This window comes from Boleophthalmus pectinirostris, unplaced genomic scaffold, assembly GCF_026225935.1.
Source record: "Boleophthalmus pectinirostris isolate CB_2022bp ecotype Guang Dong unplaced genomic scaffold, ASM2622593v1 HiC_scaffold_17, whole genome shotgun sequence".
Classification (NCBI taxonomy): Eukaryota; Metazoa; Chordata; class Actinopteri; order Gobiiformes; family Gobiidae; genus Boleophthalmus; species Boleophthalmus pectinirostris.
The window spans coordinates 22,438,360-22,463,490 of record NW_026571115.1 but is presented as its reverse complement, the minus strand read 5'-3'; the positions used below and the strand labels follow the sequence as shown (position 1 = coordinate 22,463,490).

At 40.3% G+C, this 25,131-nt stretch overlaps 1 protein-coding gene across 1 annotated transcript in view; it reads right to left on the bottom strand.

The window, feature by feature from the left end:
• Window positions 1-17,485, bottom strand: part of prr36b (proline rich 36b) — a 29,955-nt gene extending 12,470 nt beyond the window's left edge. Inside the window, exons 1-2 of the mRNA XM_055153080.1 lie at window positions 17,263-17,485; window positions 477-1,156 (exon numbers count right to left, since the gene is read on the bottom strand). Of these exons, the coding sequence (XP_055009055.1) occupies window positions 477-1,059 (583 nt within the window). The 5' untranslated portion in view covers window positions 1,060-1,156; window positions 17,263-17,485. The remainder of the gene's footprint in view (window positions 1-476; window positions 1,157-17,262) is intronic.
• Between the last annotated feature and the right edge of the window lie 7,646 nt (window positions 17,486-25,131).

Below are 25,131 nucleotides of genomic sequence, written 5' to 3'. Positions count from 1 at the left end.
AAATTCTGGCCTCTGCTAGAAATTTAAGGCTGATAGCAGTTACACAAAAAAGTGCAAATATTGGTCATCAGTCTATCTCTAATTTGTATTTTTAATTTTTATCCGTCCACATTTTGTGAAAGGTTTTAAAATCAACACATTTTCAGGCACGTTTTAGCCTATTTCTGATTGATTGCCATTAAATTGGATTGTTATCTCAAATATTGAGATAGTTCTTTTAGTGAATATCGCACTGTCTCACTCATTATTTACTCAATAACAAATTGTACACAAAGTAATAAGTTATTACCTTAACTACACTTTTAGCAATATTTACTTATTGTGCCTTTTTGTGGTGCTTTTGTCATGTGAACAACAGGAGCTTTCCTGACAAAGAGCACTACACTGTAAACACATTTTTAAATATTTGTCCTCCTTTCTCGATATAGCACAGGCCTGATGGATCTTCATATTTTGTACATTTTCTTTTCACAAACCTGCAGGCTTTTTTGCAGCAGTTGTAGAGGAACTGGTTTTGACCCCATTAGCAGAGGCAGTCGGTGTCTTCTTGGCTGTTGTGGTTGTAGTCTTAGCTCCGTTTGGGAGGGGCGTAGCTGTGGGGGTCTTTTTCTCTGCTGTTTTTAAGGTGTTCTTGGGTGTTGGGGTGGTCCCAGTTGGCTTTTTGGGTGCTGCTGTAACTGGAGTGCTCTTTCTGTCTGAAGCAGGGGTGGTTTTCTTAGGCACGCCGTTGGTTTGGGGCTTGGAGACCCCATTGGAGAGACGGTTAGGGGTCTTTGAAGTGGTGGTGGCCTTGGTTGGAGTGGTCCCTGGTTTTGTCTTGGTATTCTTATTAGGTGTCTTGGGTTTGGAGTCTCCTGAAGGCTTGCTGCTTGTTTTGGCAGTGGGCGTGGTTTTAGATGGTTCTGTATCACCTTGAGATTCCTGCGCCGCCTCCCCTTCACCCGGACCGGCAGCCTGGTTAGGTTCCTGTCCTGGGGCTGGGACTCCTTCATTACCCTGATTGGCTTCTAGCGTTTCCATTGGCTCCAGTGCTGCCGTGGCAACTCCATCCGGCTTCATCTCCCCTTCAGTGGTAGTCGGACTCAGCTGTGCAGGGTTAGTGGTCTTTAGAGAAGGGCCAAGGGTCTAGAGGCGTCTGGAGGCACCGAGGTCTGCTCTGAGGAGGCATAAGAGGGTACAAGTACAGTAGTTAGAAGCAAGACCAGACATGAGGCTTGTCTTTGCACCAATCAGCAGAAAGAAAGACAGGAATGTGGTTAGATAAAGATGCAGCTTTCAGCATCAGAAACTTGCTCAAAAGCTGAAAGTGACATATTTTAAATCCTTTAGTAGCAATAATTATTAGAAAGAGTGCCTTTACTTTATGTAACTAAAAGCAGTTTATAATCCTACAGGATATCTGCTACACTGATGTGCTGCTGGTTAAAACAAAGGAATTTATCAAATGAAAATACACACTATGCACACCTATGTTTATCACAAAGCAGTCTAATACTCAGTGGTGTAGTGGGGATTTTTGAAGTGGGGGTACGTGATTCATGACATCATCGATGTGATGAAACCAGGACTAAACCAGATCTAAACCAGGATCAAACCAGGAGAGATTTGAGAGGACTTAAGAGCGAGAGAGAGAACCCCGAGTCCGCGGAGCAGGGTGTCCGCAAAGTGCGATCGGGTGTGGGCTGCACTTAGCCCTGTGGGGCGTGGACCTTTCTCCTGCGGTCACCCAACGATCTATGCAGGCGCACCTCCGGGCCCTTCCTGACAATCAGTCCTGGTTCAGTTCTGGTTTAGTCCTAGTTTAGTCCTGTATTAGTTCTGGTTCAGTTCTGGTTTAGTCCTCCTGGTTCAATCCTGGGATCAGTCCTGGTCCCCTCATGTCACAGGTCACTATAGAACAGTGCTGCAAATATCATGAGCCTATGCAGGTTGTTTTCACCATTGCCAATGGGGCCGGTTTGAATTTTAAGTTGTAGGCTATTTTATTTATTACCTCCGCCAAGGAGGTTATGTTTTTGCCGGCATTTGTCTGTTTGTTTGTTTGTCTGTTAGCAACATAACTCAAAAAGTTATGGACCGATTTTGATGAAATTTTCAGGATTTGTTGGAAATGTGAAAAGGAAGAACTGATTTCATTTTGGGGGTGATCCGGAAGAAATCCTGGATTCTGGATCACTTTGAAATTTTAGTTAACATTGTGGTAAATGGGGCCAAAAATTTTGTTTCTCAATATCTCTGTTAATTATTGACCAAACCCCATGAAATTTGACTCAGGGATGGACAATGGGATCCTCTTTCATATTCCAAATTGAAAGATACAAGACAAATATTTATAGAAAACACAATTAATATGAGGGGGACTGTAGTCCTTGGCGGAGGTCTGCGCTCTCTGAGTGCTTTTCTAGTTTTTTTTTTTTTTTAAATATCTCACACTGGAAGAAGTGGATGGACCCTCTTGTGCCACACCCACTATACCCCTGCTAAAACTTGAGTCCTGGGAGTCAGAAAATATCACAAGGACCAATCATGGTGTCACACTTAAATTCCTACCACCTACCACTTATTGATATAAGAACATTTAAAGGTTCACTATGTAACTTTTATCGTGGAGGGTCTGCCACCTGGTTGGCTCCTTGGAGATGTAATTGCTTTGCCTAGAATTTTCTACAGTATGGCATAATCTATTATCTCAAATAAACTATATTCAACTTCTGTTTCCATGGAGACATGGAATACGGAGATGCTACTAGGCCAAGTTACAGGTCAGATCTGTGGAGAGGCGACTATGCTCACAGTAAGAATGCGTGTTTTGCAAGATTTCCTGTCTAACATCTCCACTGAAACAAGTAGATGGTGACCTGAAATGGTAAGAAACAGAGAACTATCTGAACAAACGCATAGACTTTTATCTAGGGCAATGTTGTGCACAAAGGGAGATACACTAGGATAAACAATTAGAACAGCACATGTTATGATCAGCTGTAAGCCAAATCTCGTGGACCACAAAAGGGGAGCCATGGGAGGACAAGTCTGCTCCTGAATGCTACAAATAGCCATCATTCATTTCTGTGCCAATGAGCCCCAGTCTGTGTGACGCTACAAAGCTCAGTGACACACTTGGCTAAGAGTACTACAGCGCTGATGTGGGTTGACGTCTGGGCCACACTTAAGCATGGGACGATATTGAAATTTGGTGCCAAAATAATTGCGATCAGTAATTATATCATGATAGTTATTAAAGTAGCTGACAGTTTAAAATGTTACAGATATGAATAATTATATGTTTTATATTATGAATAAGTTCCATCCAGGTTGAAATAAAGATTATAGAATTATACTTTGTTATAGGTGAAAACAATCATGGATAAGTAGCTTTTACCAGCACATTCTGGTAATATATTGGTGATTTTTTGTTGTTTGTTGGTCATTTTCACAATAAAATGTCCCACGAACAATTACAGTCTACACTTTTTATCACAATAAATGATACTATTGTTTATTGTCCCATCTCTAGCCACACTATAAATTGCATCTGATTCAAAAGAGTGGAAATGTAGTTGACCAAACCAAAACCAAACCAATTAAATTATCTTTCAACAATCCATTTGCTGTATTCTTATCCTCATTGTTCATGCTACCATAATGGACCTCTTTGGTAATGTAATAAAAATGTAATAAATTGAAACACTTACTGGTCTGGAGTGATACAAATACACTGACATATAGTTAGCACATAGCAACGAGCAAACATGTCATTAATTGCCTTGTGACAATAATAAGTGTATAACCCTGGTTTGCCGAATACCAAGCAAAATTGGTTTCAAACTTGAAATGCTATTCAAATGTTTTTCTTAATATTCAAATTTCCACCTAGTATAAAATAGCCAACCAATTTTTTTAAATGTGTCAGGTCATGCAAACACACCCACAAAAGCTGACCAAAACAAGGCCACAAGCTGCTGCATACGAAAACACACAAGTGATGCATAGAGCTTTTGTAATATAACCCCTTTGGTATTATCTCCGTTGAAATCGAACAACTGTATCTTATCCTGTTCCCTCAGCTGTTTTGTTTTTGGGATCTGGTGAAACATGCTCAAAGGGAAGTGTAGTGCTGGAGGGGAGGGGAGAGTGGCAGGAAGTAGGCTTGTCAAAGTTTACAAACAGTGAGAGAAGCTGTCGATAGGAGGCTACTGCTGAGGCCGGGCCCAAAGGAAGAGGTTTGGCCCAGGGAGCATGGGAACAGAGCAAAACTAGGGTTAAAAACAAAGACATAAAAATGAGCTCATCTGATGGTCAGGACTGGTCATCTGAATTTCCACTGAGCTAAACTTCAACACTAACTCTCTGTGCTCATTTAAGAATAGACTGTGCATCATCAATCGCTACTTGGAAAATGTTGCAGCTAGTTTTTTGTCTGATTTGGTCGCCTTCTACTAAATGGGGTCTTGTTTTCTCTGTGTGTAGTTCTACCAGTGTGCTCCTTGCATCTCTCTGTCCTCTGTTTTGCTTTGCGCAGATGGCCGGAGCAGCTGAATCAGGGCCAAGGGGAGGAAGAGGAAAAGAAAAAAAAACAAAAAACAGCATACTGAAGACAGGGACAAATAACTACTGCAGCAGGCCACCACCCAAAACATTTCAGAGGATCACGTCAGTTAAAGATGTCAGGGATTTTCTATTAGGAGAGATCTGGTGCCTGTGAGGACTAAAAGGAAAAAATGTCTAAAAATGAATTAATTATTTTTCAGGCTAGCTAGTGCATGTAGGACTGGATGGGAGTGTGCCTCTGTTCCCTCAGCACTATGTTCCCCTCATTTTTATTTTTTTCCCAAATTTAGGCCCTATGTTCCCACATTTCCTTTATCATCAATTTGCATTAGAATTTATCCCCATTTCTCCCAATTTGGTAGTCAATTACAGCCAACCAATTATCCAGCAGCAGTCAACTACAGATTTAATCTTGAGGTCATGGTGCAAAGGATCCTAGGTTGAAATGACTACCTTTAAATGTGGTATAAAAATGAAAATAACTTGATTTAGAGTTTAATTTTGAGAAAAAATCTTAGAAATAAAGGGACATAAGGCTGAGGGAACATAGGGCTGACCCCGGACTATTGGACAACTTTCAAAAGATGATTATAAGCTGGTTCCAATAGTGAAAGAGTTGATAAGTGATCATGTCACTACTAGGTTCAACCAGAAACTTCAGATCTGATTTCTAGCTTTGTTTTTGTTCCTTATTCATCAAACAAGAGACCTTTAGTCTAGCCAAGCTTCTTACCTCAACTCCCTGTACACTTTCTGCCACTGTTATAACCATAAATCCATGCTTTTAACCATGTTACCTTTAACAACTGGAATCTCTTCTTAACGTGAGATGTGTTCTCGCAAAAAAAAGGAAATTGTAAACATGTTTGTTATTTTTTCAATGTTTTCAATCAGCTGATGGACCTGGAAGTGACATCACACTGGGGGCAGGTGGAGAGAGCGAAGTAACCTCCTATAATGGGAAAGAAGAGATTTCTACCAGGCCAACCAATTGGCCATTGATAATTTGGTACTGGATAACAGTTTTATATACGATAGTAAATCTTCTTAAAATCTGACCAGATAAACATTGTCTCACCTGCTTTCATCACCTGCTTTCTATTTCCAAACCAGTTTTATAATGAAGCCAGGAAACTATCTGCAAATGTAATTCGCAAATTCATCAATCACTACCTTGGTTGTGTGTTTACAGCCATTTGTGAAATAGCACATTAAACCCGCTACTACTGCGTATGACAAATCTCCAACGTGCCAAGGCAAACTTTGTAAATCTGTTTGACCACGCAGTGAACCATAAAATATACTCTGCCTCCAATCACCGTGCCTTCTCCCTTTACGAACAATCTCCTCCCACATAGGGCTGCAGCAGATCTGTCCAGAGTGCTCATGGGTAATGCTGCTGTGGAGAATGGGAGGCAGCAGTGATAAATCCTTGCAGGGCCATGGCCAGAGGAACATTTCTCTTTGTGCACTGTGCTCCAGACAGCTGTGAGATTGCACTTCTCTCCCAGGCTCTGACACTCACTCAGCCGCCCATGTACGCCATTAAGACCCCCCATCAGTCAGAAGAACGGCGGGGGCAAACTTCTGCTTATCTTCTGAGGAGCAGAGTGCTGGACATGGCCTTTTTGAGATGGGTCCAGAAGAAGAAGAAGAAGAAGTAAGAAAACTGTAGTTGCTTAATTGTTGTCACAGCAACCTCTGATCTGAGAGTTGTGAAAAGCCTGAAAAGCCTGTACAAACTCATCAGGGTTGAATAATTAGGATGCTGGAATGCATACGGTAAGTGAGCAATACTTTAGACCACTGCAAATAGTTTAAAATTAACTAGTTCTGTGTTTTCATAACATTAAACTCAGGTAGAGCACCTTTATAGAGCTAGGACTTTAAAAACATGTGTTCCTATAGCTAAACTGCTAACATATGATAGTGGTTTGCATTACTCCATTGGACCTTGCAGCCTCACAGTCATGCTTTTACACGCTGAGCAGCAGCCATCACTGACGCTGATGCAGGTCCATTATTTTACTGGCTCATTGGCTCCTTCGCTAAAGCTAGTGAATAGGTTTTAAGTGGCTCCGAGGGCTTGCAATCAGATTACATTGCTTTACACTACAATATGTTTCTTCCCCCTCCTGTTTCACTGTTGTCAGCTTATTGACTTAAATAAACTGAACAGGATATCAACAATCTGAAAATGATTACCACAGTACCACAGGAAGCCACCAGCTAAGACCCGAGGAAAATCCAGAATGGCTTTGGGAAATCCTCTCGACATCTCTGAGGCTAACCAGCTGCCTTAAACTCATATGGGACTACTACATTTGATGACCAAATTAGAAGAGCCTGAAAGATGGCAATGGGTTACTCCAAACCATATTTCACAGTGTTAATGTAACAAATGTGTGAAAATCTTGGGTTTGTGATGATTTGGATAGATTTCTAAATATATCTGGCAGGCTTCACACTCAAGCTTAGAGCAATATTGTGTTATTTGATCTGAGTCATGTGGTGGAAGATTCTAGAAAGTAGCAACCCACTTCAAATTCTCCTCAAGCTTCAATGGTGAGCTAAACAGTGACCCGGACCACTGGAAACCCACTCAAACGTCTGTACAATGGAGGACCTAAGCAGTGTTTACATTCTTAAAATTGTCCAATGCGTCACATGCGCAGGCTGATCAAAGCTACTCTGTGTCTGTGTACTCAGAGATACCCTTTGAACAAATTATTTATACGGATAAGATAACCATTTGTCATGTGCAAGTGTGCAAGTAGAATAAAACATGTTAACTCACAGAGATAAAGTATGTTCACCTAATAGCATCTTTTTAGTGAGCATTAGGAAATACTCAAAATAACTGATTTTGACATATATTCATAAAAAGGAGTAATTAACAATGTTACTCACTTTGATTTGTGCATGCTCATTAGCATTTAAGTCTTTACTCATGCTTAATAATCTTTACAAACCATGATTTGGATTATTAGAGACATGGTTGATTGACTAAACATCATGTATGATAATTGCAAGATGAATGAATTACTTTTGGCTATAGATGTTCCTTCTTTTCTTTTTGTGAACACACAGTAATAAGCATTACAGTTATTTAGCAGATTTGTCATGTGGTTTTACACAACAGAGACTCTAATGTCTCCAAATAAATGATTACAAATGCTCATTTCCTAATAATATCCATACAAATTGTGAATCAGTTTTATCTTCACACATACAAGCTTGATAACGATTTCAATGTGGTGCTGTTCCCTGAAAGAGACATGTTCATGCTCATTAAAATCTTTGCAAAATGCAGAAATAATACCAATTCTACTATCAGGAATCCTTCTGTGTTATTGCCTCAGTAGCATTAAGCAGTATGCTAATGATGGCCAAGCCAGCTCGGCAAGGTGAGCTCATCCTTCCAGGCATCATCCCTTCCTAATCCTGCAATGGGATGTAAACACAACGTGTGCTGGGAGCGCTCGTACCAAACTTAGTCAAATACCATCAATAACTGGAAGGCACCCAGCAGCACAGGCAGATCTGAGCTTTTCTGTCTAGACACAAACAGCCATCTTGAATAATCAGGTCATAAGCATATTCAGCACAGACAAGGCCCTTTGACCCCCTTTTTGTACAATGTGCTACTTTGTGTTGGCTGCACTGAGGCTGTTACCTAAAACACAAAAGCAAAAACATTTAGAGCCCAATTAAAACTTTTAGCAGTTCCTCATACAGTTTATCATTTTCTTCACCACCCTCCCACCGAATTCAAATCTATTTCTGCATGCCCTGGTGTTGGTGGTGGTTCCTTAAAATTAAATTTAAATTTACACAATTTTGTATTTACACCAGATAATCCCAAAGCTTGTTGTGTGCATGACTGTGGCACACTCATGCATTATGCGAGGCTTCTTCTGTCCCCGGGCCTTACTCGAAATAGTCGTCAAAGGGAGAGATTGTGGGGGAAGGAGACATGGGCCTGGTGGGGGCGGGGTGGAAGGAGAAAAGATACAAGCGAAAGTGAGCTTTTGTGACTCAAGTAACCCTCCCACAAAGCTGCCCTGAACCCGGAAAAGCTTGGAGGAATTACCCCGGACATGGCTAATGCTAACGGCAAATGCTGCCATAAGAGGATAGAGGGTTTGGGCGAGGACGTGTGAAGAGGAGGCGAACGGGATGGGGTCTGTCTGTGAGGGTGCTTTTAACGAGCTTTGGGTGACCTCTGACCCTGGAATTAGTTCGCTTTTATCTCAACAAGTGGCAAACATAAGATGCAGTGGTGTGGTCGAGGTTGACTGAAACTGCTGGTATACAAAAATCAGCTTTGTGTACTAAACTTACTCCCTTCTGTTTACTTTTATTGCTAGAAGATAAAGTTCCTGTTAAGAGGGTTTTCAACTTACAAAAAATCTACAAGTCTGGCAGTGTGGCAGTAAAAGTGTGTAAATTGGATATTTTTGTGTTAATATGTCACATTAAAACGGTGTATTTTCTACTCATGAAACTTGATTTATTACAACTAAAAAAACAATAACAGAATCCATCCTGTCCAGCCTTACTATTACATTACAAAGTACATGTACACAAAAGATAAGTGAATTTGGTCACAATTGTATGTTTGGTGAAAGATATTGAGCTGTTGGCGATGTGCAGGTCAGGATCTGAGAGCGTAATCTGCTTGTTAGACATGAGTTGTTTATTATTGTTGTGATGGTGAAGTAATGAAGCTGAGGCCCCAGGAGCCTCACGCACAGAGAGATCTGATATCAGTGAAGCAGTAACCTTCGTCACATTTGACAATTGCTGGGTTTCAGATGACATCGCTTCATTCTTAATGGACTTTGATACAGAGATGCAAACTTTTTTTTATAATATAGTTTTTAGGAAGGAATTTTGCTGCCAATTTAAGATAATAATGTGCCTCTAACTGCCTATCAATCAGCATAATTTCTCATTTTGCTGATCATATTATTTTTGCCTCTACCGGCCAATTAATGGTGGACCAATCGGAGCACCTCCATTTACTAATATTTTGTATTTTATGTGAAAATGATCATGAATCTATCATCACTAGTATAAACAACCAGATACAATATAGGCAGATTTCCACTCATTTAATATACAAACAGAAATTCTGGCTTCTGTCACTTCCCTGAGAAGTCATGTAAGGAGATGAACTTCTGGTCTCTGTGTGAGGTCCAGTGGGACATCTCCAGTGCTCCTGCCTAGAGCTGCTCTTTGCTAATCAGAGCACACCCCCTCACAGACACCTCTAACCTCTCTGCTGCGCACAAATAAACTCCAAACAAAGCCTGCTGCTCTACACTGCTCCCTGTGGGCTGTGGGAGGGCTCAGGAGAATGGAGCCCCTGGGGACCACTGGGAGACAAGAAAGTGCTACCAGAAAATAAGACATTGGATCCATGTTTAAAAACAAGAAACAGACTTGGTCTGAGTTACAACAATAAAAGTTATTATGTCTGGGCTGTCCATTTTAACTCAAAAAGCACCAACCTGCCGTCACATTTTTCACACATGAAAACCTGCTAATGCATTTACAACATATTTCAAAAATTGTGTAAATAATCCTTTTTCTTTTTCCAATTATATATTTCTGGTAAATATTAGATTAAATAATGTTTGTCAATAAAGAATAAACATTTTATAACTTATAGGCATTTTGTAACTTAACTAATAATCTATCACAAGGACAAATTAAATTACACATTTACTTAAATCAGCTGATCACCTTTGGTCTCATCAGTCACCATTACACTTCTAAAAAATGGTAAATGACAACTGATATCAAACCTGCTGAGTGGTAATAAACTGTTTACCTGTGCAGACTGAAGTCACTCTAGTCCATAGATTTCCAATGGATCAGTGGTGATTGTGATTCTCAGAGTGCAGGGACAAAGGCCTCACACAGAGAAGGAGCTTGGACTGGGACTTCCTTATGTTGACTTAGCTGCATAAGAACAAGGGGACACCTGGCCCTCATACATACTCACAATGAGCATGACTAATCTGCAGAACAATACTAGAGTAATGTATCATACAATAATATTACTTTTACTTGGCATACCATTGTAGTACCTAGTACATGGTAGCTAAATAGTGTTTTTGTTTTCTGCACAATAATGTCTTTGCCTGGGATCCAGAATACACACTTCTTCAACACATTAAGACGATGTGAGTCTGGTCACAGCTGAACATCACTGTTTTCAGATGAGCATGACTGACAAGAAAATTAGCCTGTCACACATATAGTCCATTGATTAAACAAATGTGGCTGTTTACATTGAAAAACAAATCAAAGAAATATCCGAAGGTGCTGCTTACCCAGAAAAAAGAAAGGAAATAAAGATCAGAAGGGACTGAAAAGCATTAAGGGTTTCTGTAGAATTAATGAGACTTAGAGTAAAGCACTAAACTTGCTATTCTGAGTAGAGAGAATTTATTTTTTGTAAATGTCACATGGGTCACTGAAAGAAATAAATCCGATCACACAATCATGTTTTGTTTGACTTGAGACATAATGGAGGGCAACAGGGCAGGGGGAACAAAGTAATATTCCTCTTTACAAAAGTGAGAGATTATTCTGAATTTTCAGGTAAATATCTACTATAATTTAAACAGTTGGAGAATGGGGCGACTGTAGCTCGTGTTTATCCACTGATCTGAAGGTTTGAATCCTGTTCTCTACATTTACATCACTGGTTGAGCAGTGAGACCCACTGACCCAGGTTGGCGATTCCAGCTTCCAAAAATGAATGCTGTAGTTGTGTCCTTGGGCAAGACACTTAACCCACCTCGCCCCTAGTGTCTGCGTACGCTGGTGGATGAATGTGTGTCTGCTTGGGTGAGTTGTTCCTTCATGTAAAGCCCTTTGAATGCCTTGAAGGTGGAAAAGTGCTATATAGAAATGTGACTATGACCATTAACCATTGACCAATGTAAATGCATTTCATTTTATTATAATCTGAGTTTGTGCTGGGCCATATATTGCTGGTGTTATGCTGTGATGTACATGAGGATAATTTTCCTCTCAGTTGCGAGGGGTGACAAACATAGACTGTGGATAATTGCTACAGCTAAAGCCTTTAGCAGAGGCATAAACCACTGGATTTAGCTAAGGGCTATTTTCTATAGTTACAAATAATGCAGTTGTTTGTATACAAAAAAAAAGAAAAAAAGCCGAAGACTACCACACAACTGCATTCACAAAACAGCCTCAGACCCGCTGCCATTTTTTCTCACATCCCACAAACACTCAACACTCCACACAGATGTATAAGAGAGTATGGCCTTCCCATGGTACATCTCTTCTCAGAAACGTTGCCCCCCAGGGATGGGCAGATTAACACATGACAGAGCTCGTTAGCCCTGGACTAAGACAGATGACGAACTTGTACTGTCCGCCTCAGGGTCCTTCAATGTTGCACGACCACACAACACAGCTACATCCCAACTAGACTTTAAAGGGAGGAAATATTATTATTTCAAATACAATTGATGTCTCTCACCTTTAAGCATGTTTCTCCAGAGTTAGTCAAATCTACTCACGAATGCCATAAAATCTGCTCAATTAGTTACTACTACTACTACTCAGACATGATTTTTGTTTTAAATTAGTTCAATATCTGGTAAATTTTTCATTTTTTGGTCCCAGTATTGTTCTGAAGACCCCACTGGCATTTCTTCATGTTGCAGTCAAGCAAAGGATCATGGTCTACGTAGTTAAGTGAGACTGAAGGCGACTGGCGCAGTGGACGCGGCCCCTCCCAGCAGGCCACCCCGCAGACCTGCTGTGGGGATATTGATCCATCAGAGAAAGTGTGGAGTCAGGAGCGCTCCACAGATGGGCAGTGGGACAGACAGAGGAAGTGCATTAGCGAGCAGGCGTCCCTCTGATGCTGTTAGCCCATCCCCTGAGAGACAACAGAGCTGGGGACAGGGCTTTATGTGAGGGGGTGAAGGGAGGGGTACAAGCCAGGCAGGAAAATGCAGTTTGACAAAAAAGGCTAGAATAATTTCCCTAAAAGGTTACTATAGAGCCCAAACCAATGATCAAGGATCCATGCTCATACATCTTGGACAAGGGAACACTGCACTAATACATTTTCCATATTATTTACAATATGACTATAAAATACTATTGAAGGTACAGAATGAGCCTTAACGATCTGTTCTGTTGTTGCTGGTCAAATATGTGAACACTCACACTCACTGTAAGAATTAAGGCTGCAACAATGAATCAACTATCAAAATAATCAGTCATAGTAAGAATGCATGTTTCCAGATATTTTTGGGAAATAAAAACAACTGTGATTGAATAAGAGCAGGATAGCTATATCCGTGCAATACTGTGGAATATTCCAGGCAAAGCAATAAGAGACAAGAAAGTGGTAAATCTTTATTCAGCTTACCAGTACTTCAACTTTAAGAAAGTCTTTGGGGTTCAAAAAGAGGCCAACCTTGGACTGAGCTGAGACCCATGGAGAAACTAGCGCTCATTTGTAACTCACAGATGTGCTGCTGCCTGGACCATCTCCACACTGGGCCGCCTGCCGGTGAAGAGGCTCCTCTGTGGGGGCACAGACCAGACCAGCCCTGGACCAGCTGGTGGCTTGGATCAATGACACAAGATGGAGCAGACAGAGAAGCAGGGACAGGCCAGTGCCACGGCATCTGGACAGGGGCACCACACCCCTGAGTGACTATGTGGATTTCAAATGGGACACGGTGTACAAGTGGAACAAGTGTCCATAAGAGGATTAAGGCCTTCTGTTTGAAGTGGAGACCGCACGCTCCAGATGGAATATGACCCACACAGAGACAAGCAGGTCCACCAAATCGGCACCAGCTACTGACAGCACTCAGCGCTCTGGTCACTTCCTGCTGTCTCACAGCTGTCCCATGGCACTCACATTTTGGGGACAAAGACGTGTCAATGAAATGAAAAAAATATGACACCAAATATTGTGTCTCGAGATTACTGTCTGGCACCATGTCCAAAATCAGTCACTCACACTTCCATACCGTTTGACATGGCTGCCAATCCATGACTGTAAATGTAACACTGAGCTACACAGCATGCACTCTTTATGGGGACAGGGTGATTACATTAAAATGTGCTTGTCCAAGTATGTGTGCATAATGGGGCAACAAAGACTGATCCAAGAATAGAGAAGAACAAATGTTTTTTTTTTTTTAATCTAAGCAGGTCAGACTCATCCAAGGGATATGAACTTATTGCCCCTTTATTATGTAACAATCAATCTTAAATTGATTTAGCTGGTGGACAGGTAAATATTTGCTTACAAGCCTCAATGTGCAGCTCCGGTACTTGTCACGCAGGCTGTAACTAACAACTGGTTTAGGCATTTGGCATTTTGATTTAATAATGCTGGTGTCTTGTATTTCATCATTTTTTCAGCTTGCTATATTTAAGATGAAGTTCATTTTGAGCAGTTTACAATATCAGTGCCATAAAGTAGTCTTTCATAGTTTTGTTTATCAAAATAATATAGGTCTTGTTTTGGATGTTGGATGAGTTCTTTCAGAGTGGGAAAATTGGACTCAACATGGGCCTACGCTTTGACGAAGCGAAAAAGTTCCACTTCCTTTGTTGAGTCTGGCTAGGCTTTTTGGTTGAAACAAACCGAAGCATAACAGGAATCATTGCTAATCAATCTACTAGCGTAACTAACATTTTGTGGCATTGAAGTTCTGACTTGAGGCCTAGCAACAGAGAACTATACCCACCATCTTTCCTCCCACTGATGGAATTCTAACAGGCAAATTACTGCAGCTGCTGGTACACAGGCTCTGAACCTTGTGGCCAACTGTGTGTGGACAACTGTGGCACCACCAGTGTCCCTACTATCTGCCCCGGCCATAGACAGCATTTTATCTATTCTGTAATGGTGCCCTGTTGTGCTGATTCACTGCAGCATCTGTGGTCAAAAATAATCATTCCCAAACAGACAGGGAAGTTAAGCCAAACATCCATTATAGCAACAGCAAGCTGATATTATGCTCCTAAACACACAAGGGGGCAGATATTACAGTCTATATTTCATTCTGCTCCTTTTCATTCACATTGATGTATGAAAATAATTATTTAATATTAATCTTAAATTAATTAAATAAAAAAACACATATTATTAATTACTTCATAAATTGCAAAAAACAAAACAAACAAAAAAACACAAAAAAAAACGACAAGGCACATAAAACTACTTAAAACACTTCTTCTGCTTGTTCTAGTATTTTTTCTACTGCTGTGGCTGCTTCTATTACAATTACTACAACTAAAACTCATGCTATGCTACTGTTATTTACTGCTAGTAAGAAATTAATGGTTTTCCAGCTTGTCTGAAATGCAAAACCCTAAAAATTTAAACATTCCTTAAAATGTGCTGAAAAAAGTGTTGTCTCGAATAAAGAGCTGAGTAAAAATTGTGGCAATAATTTCTGATGGCATTAAAAAGGGCCGGGGTCACGGGTTCAAGCAGAGAAAACCCCACTGACCAGAAGCACAGGCTTGTCCTTGTCACCGTGGAGATGTTGAGAAAAGAGCCATTTTAAATGAGTCATGCACCCACCCTGAAAAGCCGCCCGCAGGCTACAGGCGGTCTGACACACAAGTCTATTAACAACAATCACGTCTCATGAGGAGTGGGTCGAGAGGCCAGCTGTCGGCAAAATACACTATTAATATTTAAATCGCAACAAATACAAGCTTATTGACCATTTATGGGAAACAAGAACTGACTTGGAGATGCCAATAAATAAATTAAGACTTTCAACTGTTAAAGCCACAATATGTAACTTTCCAGCCAAAAAATAGACTTAAATAAAAGCATGTTTTTTCCATTGAGTGGGCTTGCATCTCCACAAGCCTGACTCTTGTTTGGCCTGGGGGAGGGCTCCTATTGCTTGTTTCCATGGAAATGTTATTGACTATAATCTCCACAGTATGGCATTAAATCTCTCTCCATGGATAATGTTCCGAAGTATGGTTTTAACTTTCTATTTGGATGGAATTATTAAGGTGACGTGTCATGCCCAGAAAGTTACATGTGCCTTTAACTAATGTTAAAGGTACAATATTTAACATAAACTGCACTAAAAAACAATTTGATGCTCCTTTTGGAAGATCATCAGAGAGAGTAAAAAAAACAGAATTAGAATAGCTTTATTTTTGTATTGTCATAACAACACCTACTCCCCGTGGTGATTCAACACTGCATCATTCTTTGTTGAACAAATCAGGTTGTACCAAACTGAAGATATTCATCTTCCCCATAATTACAATAATCTGCTGTGTTTATTTATGCTTAGTTTGAGACACATGTCCTACATTCACAAACGCCTCTGGCACTGAGCCACATGTTCCAAACCAATAAATCCTTAAATAACTTAATAAGCAGAGTTTGATGCTGGCTAAATTTAATTTCATGTGATTGCATTAGATAGGCCATGCTGTCTGTCTGTCCTCCATTTGGCCGCCTCATCCAGCAGTGAGTCAGCCGTTCTCTCATCCCTACGCGGGGGGCAGCTGGTCTGTCTGTGCCCATCTCTGACTCCCCAGACCTGGAGCCCCTCCAAGTGAAGTGCGTCGGAGCTTTAGAGGAGCTCATATCGGTCGCCCAGGGATGCCATTTAGTCAGGGTGACATCAATACCTCATGGTCCATCACCACAGCTTATTGACCAATACTTGCCCACTGCGGCCACAAAGCCATGGACAATTATACCACTGTCAGCTGAACCTCAGGGGAGTGAGAAAATAGTTAAGAGCTGGGGGTTGAGATTTTCAAGGGTTGCATATTTGTAGTTTATTAAATACTCTTGGCTAGCCTTTGGGAGCTGGCAGAGTGTCCCCCTCCCATTGTTCTACAAAGGGGAGTGTAATCTGTCTTGTTGCTCTACTCAACAGAAAGGAGCTGGCGGAGGAGCAGGGCCCCCACTGCCTTTGCCCTCACTCCACAATAGCTGATCACTTTTGGGGGGTGACATTAATCACATGTGATTATATACCAGGCTTAATCTAGGAGAAATACTTAAGATACATTTCCCCAAGACTCTACTGGAAATTGCACGTTAACATGCCACAAATGCTACTGTCTGAAACTAAAGGGCATAAGCCCAAATATTAGCTCTAAATGCCGGTCGGTCCCTTGAGGCAAATGAGGCATTTCTCAGCCTATAATAGAACAATGGGCATCACCGAACGAGGGTCAGACAGAGCCAGACAACAGGTTTTTCAATTAAAAACATGTTAAAACAGCACACTACCGCCAGATATTACCATCAGTGAATCATATGCAATATTTTGAGAGTTGAAGCGTGGCTTAGCAGGTTTACAGAGCATTTAAAGGAAACGTAGAAGCGCCACCGCCCCTTCAGCCCATCTGCCAGAAACAGAACTCAGAGCGACGATGCGAGAAAACCAGTCTGTCACTACAGCCTCGTTATAAGATGCTTTATACCGTGTAATAAATACAAAAACCTCACATTCACAGATTAGATCAGTGTATGATTGGATTAGTAAATGTATGTTGAACCTTATCAGTCTAACAGCAAATCTAACATCGACCATTTACGAGACACGGTTGATATTTTACGCATAAATTGTTCTAAGATGTAATTAGCTGCACAAACTGATATTAGCATGTTAGCTTGGGCTGAAGCGTGTGTCTTACCAGTAAGTGCAGCGAAGAAGAGCTAGCAAAAAATCCTCCAGCTACGCCCAGTGTTAGCCACTTCACCCCGGCTGGGATCAGAGCAGAATGAGGTGAAAGTGAAGATGGGAACTCGGTGAACCCGGGAGGAAATACGCGGGAGAGCGGAGCAGACCGAGCCGAGCTTCACGCACGAAACTTGTCCGTCCTGAGAGTGATGCAGCAGCTCCTGAAGGAGAATGGACCGGCGAGAGGAGAGGAGGAGGAGGAGGAGGAGGAGGGATGGACCGGACCCGAGGAACACAGGAGCGGAGGAGGAGGAGAGAGGAGGAGAGGGCTGCTGCCGCCTTCAGGAGCAGCGGAAATGTACCAGCATCTTGTGCGTAAAAACTCTCATCATGTACTAGTGATCTAGGGTGACCAGACGTCCCTATTTACCCGGGACAGTCCTAGTTTTGAGCCCTTTGTTCCCTGTCCCAGTGGATGTATCTAAAACCAGTGATTTGCCCCAGTTTTATTCAAGAAATGTCCCTGGTCTCCCTACTTTTGACCAATTTGAGACCTGCCAACAGCAAAGAGAAGTATAAATTGTGTAGTTTTTTTGTTTTAGGTTTTTGTTTAGGTAATATTACGCAAAACACAAAGAAAATGTGCCTCTACTGACTCACATGTTATCGTGAATAAGTCATGAATGGGCCAAGTGCATAAACATTTTCCAACCAACCCGGGAGTGTCCCAGTGTCCCAGAAACTGGTCACCCTGAATTTGCCATCATAAGTTAGATAAACTATATGAAAAAAGAAAGCCCAGGATAAAGTCACCTGTGTTTCTCATTAGAGGACACGAAGGTGGTTATTAATTTTCTCCCTGATTGTCCAAAAAGGAGCTGGACAAGTAGGCCCAGCCTCTTCTGTAATCATACACATTAATGGAGCCTTTTACTCAAATAAATTAGGTTTAGACAGTTCTGTTTTACCTTAAGTTTATGATGATTCTGTTACTCTATCATAGACTAACTACGGGTAGAATGGCCAAAGCAGCCATAGTCTCAGCAAAACTCTAAAATAGGCTACATTAGGCTGCAGGTCCACTTGTAGTCCTGCTGAAACATTAACTTTTAATGTTTAACTCGGCTACCTGAGTGTATAATAGTCTTATCTACAAGCTCTATCATTTGCCTATCAAGCTCACTGGAGGCTAGCCCCCCCTTATCATGATTTGCATTAATTCTAAAATGTCATTTTTTAACAATAACTAGGGTATACACATCCACATCCATCCAGTATTGTACATTAATGCACACAACCGATTATTATTAGTAGTAGTATAATATTTCACAAAGAAAAAAAAAAGTATATATATATACAATTTCCAAAATCTCCAGATCTGATTGTCTGAGAACCACTAAGGCTCCTTAAACGCACCATTGAGCACTACAGCGCGCCATGCTGGAATTGAAAGAACTCAAAAGGGAATGGCAGGAGGACTCTGGTTTGTGTGAGTGCGGCCAATCAGCTTCCAGGCCCAGGGATTATTCAAAATAGGGATGATGTCATCTCTTGCAAGTCACCCTACACTGTTGCTTGGTCCCTCTCAGTTGTCTCTGGCCCTCCCTCTAGGCCCCTACACCCCTTTCACTCCTCTTCAAACTTCTTTTTTCTTCCTTTCTCCATGCCCCACTGCACATGAACACACACACATACACACACACACACATACACACACACATACACTTCATGCTTGCTTCAAGTTGCCATTATTTTTCACTGTTGCTGTTGCATCCACAATCATTCATAGCCTGTTAACACATTACAGACCTGTTGCAGTTACATGGAAACAGATCTTTAATAGCATTGTAATGAAGGTGATTTTCACATATTTGATCTCAAAACATTCCAGTGGCTTTCAAATGTATTTTCTTTGTCTCAAAGTCACTTTTTTGTATGCAGGAGTGGAGGCTGCTTGACACATGCACCTGCTGCGGAGTTCAATCTGAGGCAGCGGGAATGAAAAGAGCAAAAATTGAAGCAGGAAGGAGGGGCTCAGAGTGAGGTAATCCCCAAAATGGCTCCCCCCCTTACAACAGTTGTGTGTGTGTGTTTTACATAGAGTGCCATTGTTTCATTATTATCAGAGTGGATTTCAAACATGTACAGGCTTGGAACCACTTGAAGTTGTATTGTAACTTACTATTAAAAGGGATTATATTACTTTATTATTATATTACATCATTATTAGCTGCAACACACATTTTTTTAAATATATATTTCGTAATTAATATATTTGACCATACATATTAGAGTAGCTTGTAGAACAAAAGAGCAAAGTACAATAGGGGCCTTTCATACTAGTGCTTTTAACTAATTTATGAATGTTATTTTGTACAACTCTGTAAGACAGTGATGTCATTTCTCTTCTCAACAAAGTCTTAAGTATTAGGTCTAAGGTACTGCTCAAAATGGCACCCGCTGCACAAACTCAAATGTGTGTTTTCTCCCAGTTGAATCAGACATAGAGGGGCATTGTTTCGAGGCTTTTGTTTGAGTGTGTACTGTTCAGTCTGGGTGGGCATGCCGCCGGTCTGTCTGTAGTTCTGTCTGTCTACAGTGCTTGTTCATCTCCCCGCGGCCGCCTGCCCTGTCTCCATGAGCCAGGCTTTTGTGCACGGCTGTGTTTCTGGATGGCCTTCTATTGTGGAGCGCTCTTCTCTTTCCAAGTACCACAGAGAGGTCTGATTTGGCCCCATAGTGCTGGTTTGAACCCAGGCTGCGCAGACAGATCCACAGCAATCATGCACCATATTGGAGTGGGTGATATGTCAAAAGTGAATATGTTGATATTTAGATTGATATTATGGCAAGCCATCAGAAATGTCCAGAAAAGCACCTTTAAATGTGTCAGTTGTGGTTAAAGTATTGCACAGAAATATTACTTTATTCTCTTGTTCGGGACATTACACTGCATGTTTTTGGATTATAATTTACATTTTTAGTTTTTTATTATCTAGACATTATACCTGATTTTCTTATTTTGTATATTTACAACAATTTGTCCGTAAAAACTCATATCATGTAGTAGAGATCTAAATTTGCTTTGGGTGACCAGACATCCCTATTTACCCAGGACAGTCCCAATTTTGAACCCTGTGTCCCCTGTCCCAGTGGATTTGTCCTTTTTATACAAGAAATCTTCCTGGTGTCCCTACTTTTGACCAATTTGAGACCTGCCAACAGTAAAGAAAGGCATAAATTGTCTAGGTTTTTTGTTTTAGTTTTTAGTTTGTTTGTTTCTTTTGTTTAGGTAAAATTACGCAAAACACAAAGACAATATGACTATACTGACTCACATGTTATTGTGAATAAGTCATGAATGGGCCAAGTGCATAAACATTTTCTTTAATTAGGTACTCGTTTCACAATTTAATTATTTACCAACCACAACCAACCTGAGAGTATCCCAGTTTCGGACTGTGATAATCTGATCACGATAAATTAGTTAGATAACCTATATGATTAAACTATATATTATATTAAACTACATATTTACAACACAGCAATTGCAATATTAAACATTTTTCGATATATCTCCCATCACATTGCCTCCTATACACTAATGAATGGTACTTAGACATAGCCACCTTTAACGTTATATTTAAAATTTTTCAATATTTTTACTGTATCTTAGATTTGAGATGATGATTGGATGAATAGTATAGATTACTACTACAGTATGCCCATATGTTAAATAACGCAAAAAGTATTGGGGCTAATATTGTACTTTGGGGAATGCCAGTTCATGGAGTTGTTGTTTGAAGTGGTCTGCTATTACCACCTCCGTTGGTTTGTGCAGGATAAACATAATAGAAGGTCAAGTCAACATGCGCATGCTTAATTAGGATGTTTACACTGTTAATCCGGTGGAATAAATGACCCACCTGTACAGAAGCATTAATGTGATTATATTGGCAGCTTGCAGGTGGAAGGCCCGAGATTAGAGCAGGAAGAAGTAGGAGGAGACTCTGGGGCTGTGATGCCTGCTGGACATGTTGGCATGGTCCAGCAGTTCCAACAAAGAGAGGAAGGTGTTTTTTTCATGCAGGGCTGCAGACAGGAAAAGGCAGTGGTGTGTACCCCGTGGGGCTGTTCCGTGTTGGTTATTTCAGTGTTTTTTCCTCTCTGACCCTCAGCTGGAGCAGCACCTGTCAAAATTGGCTATTCTAGGACACGCTGTAGGTAGTGGCCTAATTTGGTAAAAAAAAAAAAAAGTGATAATCTTACTAGAAAAAAAAAATTGGTAACTGTCTGCTCAAAAGCTCAAATTCATCATCAAATTCAACACGGTTTGGAGTGGCAGTATAAGTATCGCCGGGTTTCAGATGACAGCACAACATTATATAGGTCAATAACAGGGGTATAACCATAACCAAGTCTCACTACGATATCGTCGCGGTACAATATTTATTGCGATATCATGGGAAAGCTCACAGTATGATCACGAGTAGGGATGTAACAATATCCTAATCTCTCGGTATTCTTTTTTCACGATATACATATGATATTTAATGCGATATTTTGTGGAGGTTAACAAAACTATTAATATGCTACTTTTTCCTCTTAAAATGCCTTGACAAGACTTAAGCCAAAGAACTAAGACTTAAAAGTGCTTAAAACTGTTATTTCTTCTTGTAGTCTGCATGAGCAAAGGAGCTGAAATGAAATTGAGCAAAGGATCATGGTCTATGTAGTTCCCTCTGTCCCTGTGAATACTTAGGCTGCACCATAACTCTTAATTTAAGCAAAGAGACTTGTACTTTGATATATTGTGATGGTCCACAATATTATTGAGAGAACTTTGGCGATACGATGTCAAAATATTTCGGTTATTGTTACATCTCTAGTCAATAATATTTAATACAGATAGGGCAGCTAAAATTAATAATGCTAAAATGCTGAATTTTGTTTTAATATAGTGAGTTATCAAATCCAATCACTATTAAAAGTAATCTGGTTCAGCATTCATGCATTACCTTTTAAATATTTCACTGGAAAGTGCAATGTAATCAAAAGGAAAAACTGGCTTTTGCGTCCCATCACATTATAGAATTGGAAAACCACCAACAGGCTCATGTTGATAGACAAAAAGATGCTGCTGCATCATGCTAAATTTGCAGTTTTGCTCTTGAGGTCTGTCTCCTTGTCAGAGACTCAAGACCTTGCCCTTGTGGCATCATTAGAGGATAATAGAACTTTAAACTTTCAACTTTATTATTGTCCCAGAGGGAAATTGTTAATGTGCAGCAGTGTCAGACATACAGTAGACATACAATACAATTCAATAATACATTGAACCACAGCTTAAGCTTAGCTCAACAATGCAGACATGACATTCCCTTAAAAATAGGTTAAAAAAAAAGAATAGATATGTTACCGCATTTCACCACAACTGATCCCAGCTATAAGAGAGCATTCATCTTAGTTATGGCTTCAGAAAATAAAGGAAGTCCGAGCTTTCTGACTTCTGATCCGGGGCATACAGGAAGTGCTCTTTGGAGCAAGTTAATGCACTTTTAACATAATTACATCATTCAAAAAGCCTGAGAAATGCATAATACCTATAAATATGTTAAAAAGAAAAGTAATTTGATTTATAAATGTTAATGTTGGCAGTGGATGTTATGCTAGTACACACAAACAGTGCAATTTACATGGCAAGTAAAGCAGAAACCAATTTACCTATTGTTCTCCTGGTCAATAAAAAACACTACTGGGATCATATTAATAACACATAGAAAACATGATAGACACTTTAATATTTAAATATAAGAGTTCAATTATATATTTTGAAATAATAAGAACAACTTTTATATATCCTTTGCTCATTTTAGTCAAGGATGTCAGCATGACACAGGGCTCTTCCTGATAGGTAGATCACTGCTGTAACAACATGCTGCCAAATGCTGTCCAAGCCTCACGTGAGAGCAGCTGGCACAGACACAGACACAGACACACCCTGTGCTCCAGACACCAGCCGCCATCTTTGAAAAGGAACCCTTATACAACACAAGAGACGTCACCTTCATCAGCACCCACATCACCTGACTCAGTACAAGCATCGTCGTGTTACAAGTGCACTGTGAGACTGTGCACGTGTCCGGTTTGCTCTTAGTCTGGAGCACTGAGCCTCTGCAGGGAACAGCATGCCAGCACAGCATATCATTAACATGCTGCTCCACTCACAGACAGGCAACACGTGAGCAAGGACGCACGAGAAACCTGCATACAGAGAAATGGTCCTCTAGCTCCCATATAATTCATTAATTCTCTCGCATGCAACTCTGGGACATGTAATATTGCTGCTCACATTAGCAGTCATTAAACAAGCTGTGTGAGAATTTTATACACTGATGCTGAAACAATCACCTTAATTTTATGGACAAAATGTTATCTGGAAATAGCAAGCATTCGTCTTGGTTGGTTAATACTACTGTCAGCTCATGAATCAATGGCTGCTGATGATACACATGCTTTTTTATGTTTGCATGCAAATAATTAAACTAATCAGTCAACTTAAGTGTAGAAATAGTTAAACAGGCTGTTATTGTTGTTTTGAGTGGGGAATCTAGTAATGATTGTGATAGTAGTGTTTTGTCACATAAAAATATAGCGAAGTTGAAACTTTTGGATTGAGTTAAATTCAGCTTTCAAAAAATATATAATTATTTTTGCTTTGTGGTCAAATGAAGCTCCTCTGATCCTCACTGTACATCTTAAGTCAATGTGATTTTGTAATAAATGAAATGATACCTTGCGTGACCATAACTTTCTCAAAGATCTTTCAAAAAAAAAGTGCGCTCCAGGGCTTCTTGCTCCTGTCTGTTCCTTCCTGAGTGCTTCTAGCCGCATTCTTTGGTAAATAATGTATGTTTATGTTAACGGTATTGGACAGGCATACCACTCTACAGCATTAAGAGTATGGACAGCCCTAATGTATCTTCCTTATACTGTATGCTCTTTCATTTTGGTGCATTTACAGCTTTAGTTATGGTCCTCATCCTCCTGGAAAAAACCTTGACCAGGGAGTGAGGTCAGTAATAATGAGGTAAGATGTGAAGGTCAAATTCTGAACCAGCATTTTTTTTTTTTTTAACATGCCCTTCCCTGTGCTGTAGTGTCTCACTCTTCTCCTTTTCTTTAAGTGCAGCTTCAGGGCTGTCTGTCCTGACTGCTGTTATTGATCTACAGTGAATGGTGGTCTGTCAGGTGGCTTTGGAGAGAGCACGCCCCCTAGTGGAGTGAAATTAAGGGCAAATTGCTTGGTTTCAGTTGCCTGGAAAGTCCAAGAATTCTATGTAGAAGTGTGTACTCTGGAACCATGCAAGGGTTTCACATCACATTTTATATGTCAATAATATAAAGATAGAGAGCAGCTTTAATGAATATTGCTAAAATGCCTTTTTTCGTTGTTGTAGTACAGTATGTTCTAGTCTAGTCAATAATATAAATGATCTGGTTAGACATTTTTTATAATTTTTTTTTTATTTTTGACATTTACCTTTTAGATATTTCATGGCAAAATGTTATTTAAAAATGTCCCATCTGAGCGTATGACACCATCAAATTCTGAAACCTGAAAACCACCAATAGATTCAGTTTGTAGTCCCGGTTGCCCACAATACAAAATTGTATTAGCAACAATATGTCAGTGTGGAACTACATTAGATTACATTGATATTGGTAATATATACATGTAGGAGAGTTGGCCACAGACACATTTAGAACTTTCCCATGCAACAGTCCTCTGGAAAACACAAAACTTTATGTGCATGTTTGTGTGTGTTTGTATGAAGTATATATAATATAACAAACACATTTAAATGTATAAATAAGGTAA